Source organism: Gouania willdenowi, chromosome 12 (assembly GCF_900634775.1).
Source record: "Gouania willdenowi chromosome 12, fGouWil2.1, whole genome shotgun sequence".
Lineage (NCBI taxonomy): Eukaryota > Metazoa > Chordata > Actinopteri > Blenniiformes > Gobiesocidae > Gouania > Gouania willdenowi.
The window spans coordinates 4,530,327-4,546,308 of record NC_041055.1 but is presented as its reverse complement, the minus strand read 5'-3'; the positions used below and the strand labels follow the sequence as shown (position 1 = coordinate 4,546,308).

The window sequence follows — 15,982 nt, the reverse complement described above, 5'->3', positions numbered from 1 at the left end:
CTTGAGAATGCTCTGTGTGTGTGTGTGTGTGTGTGTGTGTGTGTGTGTGCGTGTGTGTGTGAGAGAGACGTGTGATGATTGTGTTCAGCTTTCCATGTGAAAACCATCCATCTGCTCCTGTGGGAATTCACCGCCTGCTTCATGGCTCCTGTCAGCATTTGATAATAAAAATGTTACTATAATTATTAATATGTCAATAAATATATATATATATATATATTCCTTTTTTTTTTTTAACTTACTCTGTTATTGTTGCTGCTAAACAAAGTTTCATTGGTCACGTTTACATGATAGCTTTAATTTCCCTTTAATTCAGAATAAAAATGTAATCCTCTTTAAACGGACCTTGTAAACACCTAATTCCAAATACTATGTCCATTCCAAATTAAATCTGAATTTAGTATTATGTGAACTTCTATGTTGTAGCCAAAACGAAAAGGTTTGTTATGTGTTTTTTCCCAATAGATGTGAATACGTCACGTTCTCCCCTGTCCAATCAGAACCCTTCCCAACCCCAGACCTAGAGCAGAAATAAATAAAGGTGTTTGCATGTAAACCTCAATTCTTCTTTTTCTTCTCCATGATATTTGTCATTGTATTGTTATTTATCCCGATGTAAAGATGAATCTATACGTCGATGATACAGTCACCTATACACATTTGTACATTATTATTCTATGAATTCAAATATATATATTTATTATTATCAATACACAGTGTGTAGGGCAGCACTGACTGCCTGGTTTATTCAGATTCTAATTCCAAATGGAATAATTCCTCAATCTTGTATACGTTTAATTAAGCTTTAAAAATAAATTCTGAAGCAAGCGTTGGAATCGAGCCAAGACTATTTATTTAAAAAGAGCCTTAGAAGATATGGATGTAATGAAAAGAGTGGATGAAAGGAAGCGTAAACATCCAGACATTCACACGGACACAGACATAGCACACACACACAGACATCAGGAAATGGAACGGACATCATTGGGGGACATGAAGCCCTGTACCAGACCACAGAGCTTTACTAATATTGTGCATAAAGTTCATCATTTCACTCAAAATCATGTCGAGTGGAGGTTGAGCAGCCGTTAGACTAACCGCTGGCTTTGATTGGCCAAAGTACGGTCGTCTTTCGCTCCCCTCCTGCTCAGCAGAGGAAAATGAAACAGTACGTTATTGTCAAGCTGCTGATGAAATAGATCTTATTTTGTGCTCTTCTATGTTGTAACCAAAAAAAAAAAGGTTTGCGTGTTTTACGTCACGTTCTCCTTCTGTCCAATCAGAACCCTTCCCAACCCCCAGACCTAAAGAAGAATTGAATAAAGCCAAATCAACCTGTTTTCCATGTAAACCTCAATTCAGAATTAATATTTTCATGTTAACACAAAGCAGAACACTTTAATTCTGAATTAAAAAAACATCATGTAACCATGGCTAGTGTAGCAGCAGCAGCTTATTTTTCTTCTTGTAAAACCAGCATGTCCTTTACTTTTCCTTTTCCATCTTAGGAAGTGCTTTCTAGTGTTTGAGTGCAGCGCTCCGGTCAGCTGGTAATGAGTGTTACCAGCTGTGGCTCCCTGCGTGTGTGTACTTGTGTGTTTGTGTGTGTGAGCACTAACAGCACATGATGTAAGGAGGCTTATATACATGAGCATCCATCATGGGCTGAATGTGGAGTTAACATGTACACATTAACTAGACCTAGTTTAGGATTTGATTCGTATCTGTAAGCTTTAAATGGTTCCATGTCTCGCTGCTTTTTAAGCCTTGTTATGGAAAACAACAAAACCATTTTGTTATGCTTTTCTTATCAATTTTACCACCTTTTTTTAAAACCTTTTAATTGTTTAGAATTTCTGAACAGATTTCTGTAAACAACTCCACTATTTTTTGCTTTCTGGGTTTATTTTCTTTCCCGACAGTAATTTATGAATAATTTATAATGTGATTTAATAAATATTTAATGATTGGTTTGTAATGGCGGATCATTGTTTCTTATGTTTGTTCACAGGATTTTAGCAACAGTTGGTTCGGACTTTGACCTGAGAACACTGCGAGCGGTGAGAGTGTTGAGACCATTGAAGCTGGTGTCAGGAATCCCCAGTAAGTCATTATTTACACCTAAAACCACACATTTTTGTTGATTTGTGTTACCGCATCGCTGGGAATGTAAAAAAAAGGTGCAAAAATATTTATTTTGTGGCATCGCACAAGGATCTGCATTTGGACTGCTTTGATTTCATCTTAGCAACATGTCGATTGGCAGCCATGCTGTTGCAGTTACAGACATAGCTTACCCCCATCAGACCAGACTCTGGGGGGAATAAACACTTTTTTCTTTCATGCACATTTTAGTTCTATAGCTTTATAAACCCAGGCCAAAATATTTGTCTTTGTATTCTTATTAATCTCGATGTAGAGATTAATCTATACGCTGATGATACAGTCATCTATATACAACTGTACATTATTATTTTATGATTAAAAACATCTGCATTTATTAAAATTGAATTTAAATAATTATGAATTGATAAACAGTGTTAAGTTTTAAACGTTTTTGTTTAGTCACAAAAATTTGTCAGATTTTATATTCCAAAAAAAGCTGTTTCGTACAGTTTTTCTTTCATTAGATAAACATGCATTTGAAACACAAACCATTTATTATTAATTTCTGTACATTTTGGTTTCTTCTCATATATTCTCTATATTTTGTATTTATATATTATTTCAACCCTATTTGCTGCTTTTCTTTTCTTTCTGTAATGCTGCTGGAAATGTAAGGGGTTTATTAAAGTTAATTTAATCTAATCTAAATACTTGGCTTATGCTGGAGCCAAAATATTAGCGGAAAATGTACAAATGTATTCAAAAACATACAGAATGATTTTAAATTAAATGATGAAAAAAACACACAAAAACACACAAAAATACACAAAACAACAACAAAAATTCTTTGTTCTTTTCTGTATTAATGTTTAGATTGGTTATTATTATTCTAAATGCTGACAAGAATGTAGTTCATATAACCCTCAGATCACATCCGATCACATATTTAAGTGAAGGAGACGTGAGCGCAAATGAAGAAGTGACAGTTTTTAGAACCAAAAATTATTTCTTTGAAAGAATGTCAAAGTTTTAACTTGTTGTTAAGTATTTGTGTATTTTCTTTTTTTTTTTTTTTGGTCCTACAAACTGTTGTTACTCAAATTCAACACTGAAGTAATTCTGTTAATGTGTCTGACAGGTCTTCAGGTGGTGTTGAAGTCTATCATGAAAGCTATGGTTCCGCTGCTCCAGATCGGTTTGCTCCTGTTCTTCGCCATTGTCATGTTTGCCATCATTGGCGTGGAGTTTTACATGGGAAAGTTCCACACCACCTGCTTCAAGATGGACACAGGTGAGATAAACAACTGTCCGTCCCGTGAACGTGTTGATTTTCTCTGGGTGTAAACACAGAAACACAGAAGTAATGCCCTGTTCTTCCTGTCATGATGTGCGTCTCGCTGCTAAACGCTGCATGCTGTAATGGATGCAACGAGCAGCACCCAGCTGAATGTTTGACAGCTACTTCTCACTGCTTGGGTTTGATGAATGCTATTTTCATTCACGTCACTTCCTGATTGATAGCCTCTCCTCACACACAATGAAAGACCTCAGTGCTTGGTTTTCTTGTGCAAATTTTGAGCTTGCATGGGGTCGATGAGGTTATGACTTTACTTGTTGCCCCTGCCTTTACTTTGATTTGATTTATTTATTTTTGAACATGTAAAAACAAAAACAGTACATATAAAATAAAACATTTACATGTTCAAAAAAAGAGTAGGAAGAAGTCAGACTTATTTAATTTAATTCTTCCCCTTTTATAACCAGCATAACCAATTTATCTATGAGCTACTTAAAAAATACATATCCATATATGCACCCATACATATAATCATATATATATAAGAAAAAATTATAAGAAAAAACCCAACAAGATGCACATGAACAAGTATTTAGCCATCTAACAAAATTAACATCATAAACAATTATTTAATATAGCCTCCATACTCTCCCAACAAGATATATCTCATGACACGGCAGCACATCCGTTGTTTGGTTTGTAAACACAGAAACATGGAGAAAATGACAACAACAACAACTCAGAACAGTCTCATTGAGGAGCATCCACAAAGTCAATCCTTCCTTTTGCTCCATTCACTGTGAAAAATACCAACAATTTTCATTACAGTACTACAGCATTACAGTAATTATAGATCACACCCTGGCTGCTTGGAGAAATTACCTATTGTGCAACATGGTGGTGATAAAATAATCAGTGGGTCTGATTTCCCCGATGTCTGTGTCATCATCCGCACTGTAAAAGTGTGAGTTTGGGGGCGAATGCTGAGCAGTCGTATGATGGATCCACGTGTTTAAACCCAGCGAGGGTGCTTGTAGTGATGAGAGCTGTGGTGGCAGCCTGCTAATGTAGCTACAGTGTGTGGATTATTATTATTATTTTTGTCTAAGGGAAGCAGCAGGGTTTGTTTCAGTTGAGCAGCAGCAGAAACAACGCTCCACACGACGGCTGCTGGAATGTTTGTGAGTGGGAACCCCATGTTTGTGCGTTGGACTCACATTCAATCAATCAATCAATCAATCAATCAATCAATCAATCTTTTATTTGTATAGCGCCAAATCATGACCAATGGTGTCTCAAGACACTTCACAGTAGAGCAGTCTTCATTTTATGGATACACACATATGCATATATACGTATATACACATACATATGTATCCCACACCCAACATGAATTCAACATTCAAACTATAGATTTTAGTGTTGGCGACACAAACGTTTTCAAAGCAACAACCCAAAGATCAATCTAAAGCTGAATAAAAAAATTACTAATTTGTAACAACCACAAAAATTCTCGGTGGACAAGAGCCAAGGAAAGAAAAAACAGCTGATTAATGTTGATTTTTGATTTATTAATTCTAATCTAGTGATGAGAATGTGGCTCGTTTTAGAGAAGTGGCTCTCTTGGCTCGGCTCCTTCATAATCAGCTCATTAGATTCTCCCATGTCTGTGCAGCCTACGCTTTCCCTCACTACCCTCACCTTTCTACCGTGTTGTCTCTGGCTGTGTACAAAATGTCATACTAACGTACTACTCATACTAAGTCTGATGTCAAAATGAGTATGTAGTGCCTTCACATTAGATAGTATGGAAAGATTGAGTACACGAGAGAAATACTGGGATGTACTGTATACTACATGGGGACATTTTTGAAGTATGCACAGTGGGCACACTAGTCATACTAAACCGCCCCATGATGAAATCTTCCTGGGACTGGCTTCAAGCTAAAAATCAAATATCCCCTTTTCAAAATAAAAGCATCTCTTCTTGTCTTCCATTAGTTTTTAAACTCTTTTGTGAATAGGGCTTAACCGGAAGTTTTGAGAGTAGCACAATGACAGGACTCCAAAAATCTCCGAAATTTTGGAATTAAATGTGTTTCTGTGAGTTTTATGGATCAAATGAGCACATGTTGATATTCTACTTGGTCACTTTCTCACTGAAAATTATTTTAGAACTTTCAAAGGTGGAGAATCAACAGAGATATTTAGCCTCAGGGTGATTCAGGTTTTTGTCGTAAGTTTGAAATGCATCTTGGGAAATTTGGAAGTATACTTCAGTGGGAACGCTTATCATCCTAATCCTCCTATGGCAAGGCAAGGCAAATTTATTTTGTATAGCGCATTTCATACTCAAGGCAACTCAATGTGCTTTACATGATAAAACATTCAATTGTTTAAAATAAGAACATTTAAAATCATCAGTAAAATCAATTAAAATCATCACTAAAATCAATTAAAATCATCAACAAACACATGACATCAACAACATGACCAAAAATCTCTCTCTCAATCATATGCAGTAGAGAAAAAAGTGCCTTTAACTTTTGTTCCACTTCTTTGCAGCATAACAACTAAAAGCAGCATCACCATGTTTACTGTGAGCTCTGGGCTCCACTATATGACTTGTGTCCATAGATCTGTGAGACCTGCTGGGTTCATACCTGACTAACATGTCACTGATGTATTCTGGACCAAACCCATTCACTCATTTATACACCAGCAGCAGAACTTTAAAGTCTATTCTGAGGCTGACTGGGAGCCAGTGTAAAGACTTTAAAACTGGAGTAATGTGTTCTGACCTCTTTGTTCTGGTTAAGACCCGAGCTGCAGCGTTCTGAACCAGCTGTAGATGTTTGATGCTCTTTTGGGGGATTCCTGTCAGAAGACCATTACAATAGTCCAGTCTGCTGGAGATAAAAGCATGGACCAGTTTCTCCTGGTCTTTCTGAGCCATTAAACCTTTCACTGTAGAGATGTTCTTTAGGTGGTAGAAGATGTTTTTGTGATAGATTTGATCTGACTAGTGAATGTAAGATCTGAGTCAATCAGAACACCAAGGTGTTCGACTTGGTCAAAAACTTAACCATACTTATAGTATATAGTAGACATTATATACTCTTTTAGTTTGTAGTGCATAGTACGGAGTATGCCATTTCGAACATGTGATTATTTGAATATGTGTAGCACCTGGTTACATATCGAGTTCGTTCGCTCGCAACACATCACTAATTCATTTTAGAAATGCTGACTCAGCAGATAAAGATCTGTTCTCTACATCTCTTCCTTCAACAATATATGCAGCCACCTGTGGGTAAAGCTGTGACAGTGAAGTCTGTCAGCGTTGGCTTTGAAGATTGCTTTGCTTCAGCCGAGCTAATCTATTTGCCTCTCCTGTTAGAATAGCAGAGACTGATTAGATATTACATATTAATTTGAGGCGCAGATGCAATCCTCAGTGGGCGGGGTTTCTATAGATCATCAAATGCATGTTGCGTTTGCACGTGCTGTCAAATTAGTGCTCGCGCACCTTTTTATGTACAAACTACAACTGAATACGACATGAAGGCACATTTAACACATTTAGCTGCTTGACTTTAAACCAGGGGTTCTCAACCCATGGATCAGGACCCCATTTGGGGTTGTGAGACATTGGGCGGGGGGTCACCAGATGCGTTCAAGAAACAGAATATTTTTTGAACAATTTGAGCCCATTTTTGCATATTTTTACCCTTTTTCTGCAGCTACCCCAAACTTGTCATATTTTAACCTATTTTCATTACTTTTTCTTGCCATATTTTAACTCCTTTTAATGCATTTTTGCTACAATACTCCAATTTCTGCCATTTCTTCAACAAATTCCAATGCCTTTTCTGCACATTTTTTCTGATTTCAAGAAATTTTTGGCATTTTTTTACCCCTTTCCACCACTTTCACCCATTATTGTCACTTTTTACCTCTTTTCACCATATTTCATGCTTATTTTTGCCAGTTTAACCCCATTCATGATTTGTCATGCCCATTCTTTGCCAGTTTAAACTAATTGTTCTCACTTTTTCAATTACATTACCCCAACCCCAATCCCCCCATTTCTGCTACTTTTAAGCCAATATCAACACTTTAAACCCCTTTTTACCAATTTTTCTGTCCGTTTTTAACCAATTTCTGTGGTTTTTAAAATCCTATTTCACCACCTTTTCCACCGTTTTTGGTCACTTCAAACCCATTTTATTTCCAATTAAAACAATGATTTACATCTTTAAGAGGACTATATACTGTGGCACAAATAATAATAAATTCCTTGGATAACAGTAGATATTATTCATATAGACAAATAAATAAATGTGGTTATCACAGATTCATAGAACAATGGACCATCATTTTACTGACTTTATGGATGGACCCCAAAAATCTCTCCCCTTTATTCCCCCTTATAGATGACCCTGTCTACACATGACTGTTCTTCAATGTTCATGTCTGTGTTCAACCACCTTCAGGTACAGTGGGGGTCCCTGCTCTCTGGGACCTTTATTTTCAGGTTGCGTGCTGAAAAGTTTGAGAACCACTGCTTTAAGCTATAAGATTAATGATGTTTCTTCTGACATTATTGGCATTACATATTTATACAAGTGTAACTATGAAGAACCTGGCAACCCGAGCTGTTCCTGCCTCACCCAGCTGACACAGCACCTGCCACAGGAAGGGAAATGACACGTTTTACTGGAGCGACATCGGAGATATGTTTGCTGTGCAATCTGGCTCTGCTGATCATCGTTAAAACCCGGCACAGCGCGTCACGCAGCTTCATAAACAATGGCTGCACGAGGCATCTGCTACGCTCAGCGTATTTATTCCATCTGCTGACATCTGTGTCAGAGCATCCTCTAAACAAACATCCATGCACAGTGTATACATCCCTGGGAACGACATGATCCATGAAAATACAAACATGCCTTTAAATCCCAGTCAAAGCCGAAAATCCTCAAGAAATGTAGTTTTGTGTGTTTTTAACCATTAAAACTGTTGGACTGTGTTCAAATCTATCAGTGTTTACTGGCTCAGGTCTGTTCAAAAGGACACCACACATTTAGAGTCGATGATGCATATAGAATTCAGTCTATTTCAGCTGTTTAAAATAAATAAATAAATGACTTTATTTATTTCATTTCTGACAACGTGGCTGTATATCACTGCATATTGTCATGTTTTAATTTTTACTGGGGTTTTTAGGTATTTTTTGATTTCGTTATTCCTCAAATAATTTAAACCTTTTACACATTTACATATCACAGCAGAATGAATGAACAAATAAATACATGTATTTAATACATTTGATAAATTAACCAGAAATTAAAAAAAATTAATAACTAATCAAAAAGTGCTATTTTACAAGAATTTAATTATTTTATTGTGCTCCCAGCTATTACACCTAAAAATAGATGTCCGGCTTTTTTAAAATCTTAATTTCATTTAATTTCATGTGATTTTGTTTTGTTTTGTTTTACTTTACTTTATTTTGTCTTATTTTATTTTACTTTATTTTGTCTTATTTTATTTTACTTTATTTTATATCATTTTATTTCATTTCATTGTATTTTATTTCATTTTTGCTCCAAACTCAACACAGTCATTACTTTGCTGATTTCACAAAAATGTGTTTTAATGGACCAAGTGTTTTGACGACACTGTGTATCTGCCTGTGATACCAAAGCCTGTTTGCCTACATTTTAATATTAAAAACTTATAATCTTGCTTTGCTCCAACAGGTGAACGAGCTGCCGACTGGCCTTGTGGTCTGGAGCCTCCGGCCAGACTTTGTCCCAACGGCACCCAGTGCAGGGAGTACTACACCGGACCCAACTTCGGCATCACCAACTTCGACAACATCCTGTTCGCGGTGCTCACGGTTTTCCAGTGCATCACCATGGAGGGCTGGGTGGACATCCTCTACAACGTGAGTTAACGCACACCGACACCGTCAAAGAACTGGATCAGTGGGTCTGACCTCCGCCCAGAAATGCTGACTCACTGTTTTCCTCTCTGAGCCTGCGACCCAAACAGTTTTACGATACAAACACCAGGCACACAAAGCTCCAGAATGCAGGGTTCCTCAAAGGACTGGGCCTGTGCAGCCAAGCAGAAGTAAGAACGAGACAAAATGTTGCAGTGACTGCGTCCTTTAGAGTAGTAGAAGAAGTAATGTCAGAGGAAGACGTGGAAAAACTACAAACAATGAAATCTGACACGTGTTCAGTTCAGGTCGACTGAGTTATTGAGTTAAAGCAAAACACTTTTCAGGAAAAGCTTCTCATTTGAAGGTGATTATTTATGTGAAGACTAATTTCTCATTGTAATGTATTCTAAGTTGTCACAAGTAAAGTTTTAGCAGGTCTGCTCGTTCCTGAAAACAGTTCACACGCAGGTGGCTCGTAATGAGGAAGTGTGTCCAATCTTGTGGTCATACCAGCCTGGTCTGGGCCTGGTTAGTAGTTGGATGGAGACCACTGAGAATTCCAGGGGCCACAGTGGGGGACAGTCGCTCCAGTGGTATCTGCCATTGTGTCCATGGGCAAGGCACTTTACCCACATTGCCTCGTACAGGGGTCTGCAACCTGCGGCTCTGGAGCCTCATGTGGCTCTTTGACTCTTTTGCAATGGCTCCTCAAAGCTTTGAAAAGTATTGAAATGATTATTTAATATTATTTTATTTAAATTATTTTCTTACAGAGGCTATTCATGATTAATGACATTTGCACCAAATAAAACCATAACATAACAATATGTCAACCTAAAAAAAAAATCACATTGTGCAATAACTTGGCCACCTTCACCTCCTGCAACATCTACAGACCATTAACTTTCCTTGCACCTGTGGTTAGCCTTAGTTGTTAACTAAATCAACTAAAAACACTATTCTGGAAGAAAATAAAGATTTTAATTGTGTGGGGAACAGATTCATTTAACTGCCAATGTGCCGGTTAAATATACATGCTTGATATGTGGCAAGAAATTAGCGATTAGCATGTGTTGAACGACAAGATCACCTGTTAATGAATTTAAGTTGTTTTTAAGCCCTTCAAATGCATTAACTAAAAAAAATAATATTTATGCAACATATTCAACATAAGTTTAACTGTATATCATTTTATACACTATTGTTTTCATTGAGAAGGTCATTTTTTTTGGCTCTGGAAGAACTTTATTCCAGGTGAGATGAGGTAATATGGCTCCTTTAAGAGTAAAGGTTGCAGACCCCTGGCCTAGTATGAATGTAGTGTGTGAGTGTTGGTGGTGGTCAGATGGTAGCTTCGCTTCTGTCAGTCTGCCCCAGGGCAGCTGTGGCTACAATAGTAGCTTACCACCACTAAGTGTGGAGTGAAAGAATAATCCCTTAATTCTGTAAAGTGACTTTGAGTTCCCAAAAAAGCGCAATATAAAATTGATGTATTATTATTATTATTATGATTAATAATCTGAAAAGGGGAGGACAAATATTTTCTGGGCTCTGGCTCAAGACGTGATTGGCCGACTTATCACGAGGCAGACTAGTATCTGCCCTGTGACCTTGAGGTTTTGTGTGTAAACACTGCATAAATGTGTGTGTGTTAATGCAACAGTGTCAGGGCCTACAAAAGAGAACATAGTTCACAGACACTGAAAAACAAGCGTAGGTTGAGATTGACAAGGTTGATTTTTTTTAGTTTTTCTGTTTTCAGGTTGTCTATAATACCATTTTGCATGCATTGAAAGATTTCAGATGTTATTGGACTAAGGAAGCTTTTAGGCACAGTGGAAAGTGTTATAAAAGTGCTTTTAAAAGTCCATTTACGAAAATGTGTAGTTTTTCCACAACGGTAGATGTCACTAACCTCAACTAACATGGAATGATTATGTCACCTAGTGGAAAAGCGTCTGATTGTCACAACAACGTGATGGCCTTTCCCTAACTCCTTTAAGAAGTCTCCTAACTCCTTTCCTTAACCCTGTGACATCATTCTTAGGTTTAAGGAAAAGTGGATAGGAAAGGAGATAGGAGGGAATATTTGGATGCAGGCCCTGTTTTGCGCCGTCTCTCCTGACTACCCACAATCCTGTGCGCTCTACGTCATTGCTGATACTTCCTGTGTTTGAGAGCGGTTGTGTTCACGGCGCAACTAGTCACTCTAGACTTTGATTGAAAATGTTACAAGACAGAAAGGATTCACCTGTTTGATCCGCTCTAGACTTCATTTGTGTGTTCACACCACCCGAACGAGGCGGATTGTAGAGCAGATCCGTCACTGTGAACGCAGCCTAAGATATTTATTTCGTTTTCTCCTCATATGAGTGATTTGGCTGCTTGAGCTGCACAAACCTGTTTAGTTTTGGGAGGAATGAGAAGACATCGTCATGAATTAACAACCAAATCCAAGCTAACGTTTGCTATCCGAGGCCTGGCTGCCATATGTCAGTCACCCCGCGGTTGCTTCCATCAAAGAGGATTGTGAGGAAGTGCTCGACCACTCTAGATGATGGCTTTGGTGGAACAATTTAGGCAAGAAATGACAGGAAAACAAGTGTTTGAAAAGCAGTTATTCTCCACTGTCGTTTTGTTGTTGGCCTTGTAAATAAGGATTCATTTTTTCTTCTCACTGTGAATGACGGCTCTGTGATCGCTGCTTGAAACCGTTCAAGCACGGCCAGAAATGTTTGTGTGGCTCTTCAAAGTCGTCCCAGAGTTTGTGGCGAAAACAAAGACAAAGACGGTTTGTGTCAGGAGGAGGAGAGCAGAGACTGGAGGGCCTGAAGGCAGCCTGCAGCAGACACAGAGCAGTGTTTCAAAACGAAAAGAATCAAGTGAAGTTTGGCTAAAATAAGACGTTAAACGAAAGCTTGTTTTGGAGGATTTTAGCGCTGGCACACAGGGAGAGGATGGCTTTTAAAGCCAGATGTGAAACATGTGGTTGTGTTTGAGCTTTTTCTCCTTCACGGGTCAGAATCTGTCCAGGTGAAAAAATTGTTTTGCTATTATTTTTCTTATTCTAGTACTTTTTTGTCAATATATTAACTAATAGTGACGTATTTTCCCTCGAGAGCAGGGTTTCTCAACCTTGGGGTCAGGACCTCATTTGGGGTCACAAGACATTGGAAGAGGGTCGCCAGATGCCTTCAAGAATATTTTCTGAACAATTTGAGCCCATTATTGCTTATTTTTCTGTATTTACACCAAACTTGTCATATTTTAACCTATTTTCATGACTTTTCTTGCCATATTTTTGCTTTTTTAATGCATTTTTGCTACATTACTCCCATTTTTAACACTTTTCCATAACATTTCAATACATTTTCTGCACTTATAAACCCATTTTACCACTCGTCCCACCTGATGTCACATATGTTCACCCATTATTGTCACTTTCATCCTTTTTTCACCATATTTCAAACTTATGTTTTTGCAAATTTAAACTAATTGTAGCCAATATTGACACTTCAGCGCCTTTTTACCTCTTTTTCGGTCCGTTTTTGACCACTCTAATTTTCAACTTTTAACCAATTATTGTGGTTTTTAAAATCCCATTTCATCACCTTTTCCACCATTTTTGGTCACTTTTAACCCATTTTATTTCCGTTTAAAACAAGGATTTCCATCTTCAGATAACAGTGGATATTATTCAGATAAATAAATAAATGTGTTTATCACAGATTCATAGAACAATAAACCATCATTTTACTGACTTTATGGATGGACCCCAAAAATCTCTCCCCTTTATTCCCCCTTATAGATGACCCTGTCTACACACGACTGTTCTTAAATGTTCATGTCTGTGTTCAACCTTCAGCTGCAGTGGGGGTCCCTGGTCTCTGGAACCTTGGAATGGGCTGAAAAGGTTGAGAACCACCGTTCTATAGAATAGTGCACGTAACCTTTGACAGATACTGAGACACAGCGTAGCCATCGGTGCATTTGTGTGAACGCAGTGAAGCGTGCAGACATGACATGTAACCTCTGATATCTACTCTGTGGGGGAGGGGGAGGTGTGGTACATTATGAGAACACAGCACCACAGTGATGTGTGTGTGTGGGGGGGGGGGGGTTGGTTCTTGCATATCGTGCACTTCACCGTAACCCAGCGTTAACCTCACAGATTGATGATGATGGCGAAGCACCTATGGCCATCCTCTCCTCTCCTCTCCTCTCCTTCCTCCTCACTCCTCCGCACTTTCTCATAACTTCACCACCCTGGAGTCGTGTGGCGTGCTGGCAGCATCTGAGGTAGCGTAACGATGCTCTGCTGTCGGCTGCGTTATTCCTCAGTGGTGACAGCGATGGTTCAGGAGCTCTAGCTGTGATGGTGCTGCTGGTTTCTGTCTGCATAGTGAGGATAAAACCATTCATTCTCTTAAAAATGAGAAACATCTCACATCAGAATCAAACAGTGTGAAGTGTAAAGAGTACTGATATACCTATCCTAGAAGTGCTGTTACTGAATTCTACTCAAGTACAAGTAAGTCATACATAAAATACTCAAGTACAAATAAAAAGTAGCTAAAGTAGTTACTTTCACCCCCACATTTATTTTGGTAATACATCTTGCCACGGTTCCCTTGCATACAGTAAATTGAGCAAATCTTGCACAATTGGATCATAATTAATTTTCCACAAAGACATCTGTATAAAATAAAAGGTTTTTCAAAATGAACTATTCTGTTTTAAATAAAATAACATCAATAAATTCAATTCAACATAAAAAAAAATGGTCAGGCTCTAAGTATAGCTACATTTATTAAATCTAAAACTGAGAAAATAACTGGAATTTGAATCAAAATTTTATTTTGGCAGTCTACAGAACAGAACAGAACAAACAACACTCAGTCGTCTAATTCTTTCTTCTTATAGATTGAAGCAAAGCTTCTACAGTACATACAGTACCTACTCCATTACAACAAAACAAAACAAGGTTCTTACATAATATCAATTTACTCAGTAACGGTTGGGTTTAGAAATGTAACAAATAAACATACTTAAGTATAAGTACAATTATTGATTTATAAATATACTCCAAAAATGTGCAAGTGCCCATAAAAGCAACTTAATTACAGTAACATTAGTACTTGTAATGCATTACTTTCACCTTTGGTTTGAATAACACATCTTATTCCTGGAAACGCTACTTCATACGGAAGTGGATTAGGGATCATTTTGATGGCGAAAATAATTTTGGCAAATCAAGATTGAATAACTTCGAAATGTAGAGATTAAAGATGAAATTTTGAAAATTAAATTAAGTTTGCTTCCTTAGATTAGAATTTATTTGCAAACCTTTGACCTGTTATCACAATGTTGTATTTTGAGTTCATTTTCAAAATTTCTACTTTATTCTGGACATTACGATTTTAGCCTTGATTTGCCCCAAACATATTTTCTCCATTAAAATTGTCCCTAATCCTCTTCCGTATCTCTACTTTCTAATGAGTGCAGCGTCCTGCAGGAGCAACAGGTAAAGAAACGCAGACGCTTTGAACAAACTTCCCTCCGCTTTTCACAATAAGAGCTCCCAAGTATGTAAACTTGAAGAATGAATTAATTATCTTCAATGCAAATTATTACTCATAAATCCCCAGAAACACCAGCACCTCCTGGCTCTCAATATGGACAAAAGTATTGGGACAAAGAGGTTCTCAACTTGCAGGTTGAGACCCAAAATTAAGCCACAGACTTATTTTCACTGGGTCAAAGCCAAAAAAAAAAAAAAAAAAAACTTAAAGAATCCTTTTTTGCTTTTGCAGAAATTCAGTTTTACAACTTGTTAATTTATATTTTGGAGATTAAAAATGGCATTTTTTTTTAGTCAATATTATGAATATTGCTCCATATTTTCATTTATTGGTATTGAAGTTGAAGTTTTTCTTACCTTGAGTCGTGGCTCACGAAACCCAAACAGTTAAGAATCGCTGACGTAGAGCCTTTATGGGGTCAGGCACTGGTGTTGGACGAGAAGGCCTGGCTGCAGTTTTTAGTCGTGAAAGTGGAGTTTAAATGAAAAGCTGCACTGGTGGGAACAATAGATGGGTTGTATATTTCTGTTTGTAGAGTGAAAATATAGATTAGTGGATTACAGTAAATCTGGAAATGTTTAAACAGTCGTACAAACAGGGTTTTCACAGGATAAAGGGGAAAAGAATGGGATTTTAATCCATGACTGCGCGTTTTACATCCTAATGAATTTATACAAGGTCAACTGGTAAAAACCAGTTATTAACCTTTATTCAAAAAAGTAGTAAAAAATTAACTATTCTTTTTCAAAACTCATAGAAATAATGTAAAATGTGCAATCACATGTTTTAGAACTTAAATAATAAAGTTATTTGAGTGAAATAAATTCTACTTTTTAATGATCAATAAAAGCCCTAAATTCAACAAATGACAACGTAATCAAGGATTTAGATTTTCCATCACTTGAGTTTGGTTTAAAATTGGCAGTGGCTATCCGTACGGTTGCCGTGTCAGTTTAGGTCATGTGATAGGTCAGTCATTGGTCAGTTTAGGTCACGTGACTAAGGCTAAACCTAACCCTAAGATGCTACATGTGTGTACTTCGT

General features: G+C 37.4%; 1 protein-coding gene across 1 annotated transcript in view; it reads left to right on the top strand.

Moving 5' to 3' along the window:
* LOC114473084 (voltage-dependent N-type calcium channel subunit alpha-1B-like) overlaps positions 1-15,982 on the top strand; it is a 198,151-nt gene that overhangs the window by 89,712 nt on the left and 92,457 nt on the right. Inside the window, 3 exon segments of the mRNA XM_028462481.1 lie at positions 2,012-2,103; positions 3,245-3,397; positions 9,169-9,356. Of these exon segments, the coding sequence (XP_028318282.1) occupies positions 2,012-2,103; positions 3,245-3,397; positions 9,169-9,356 (433 nt within the window).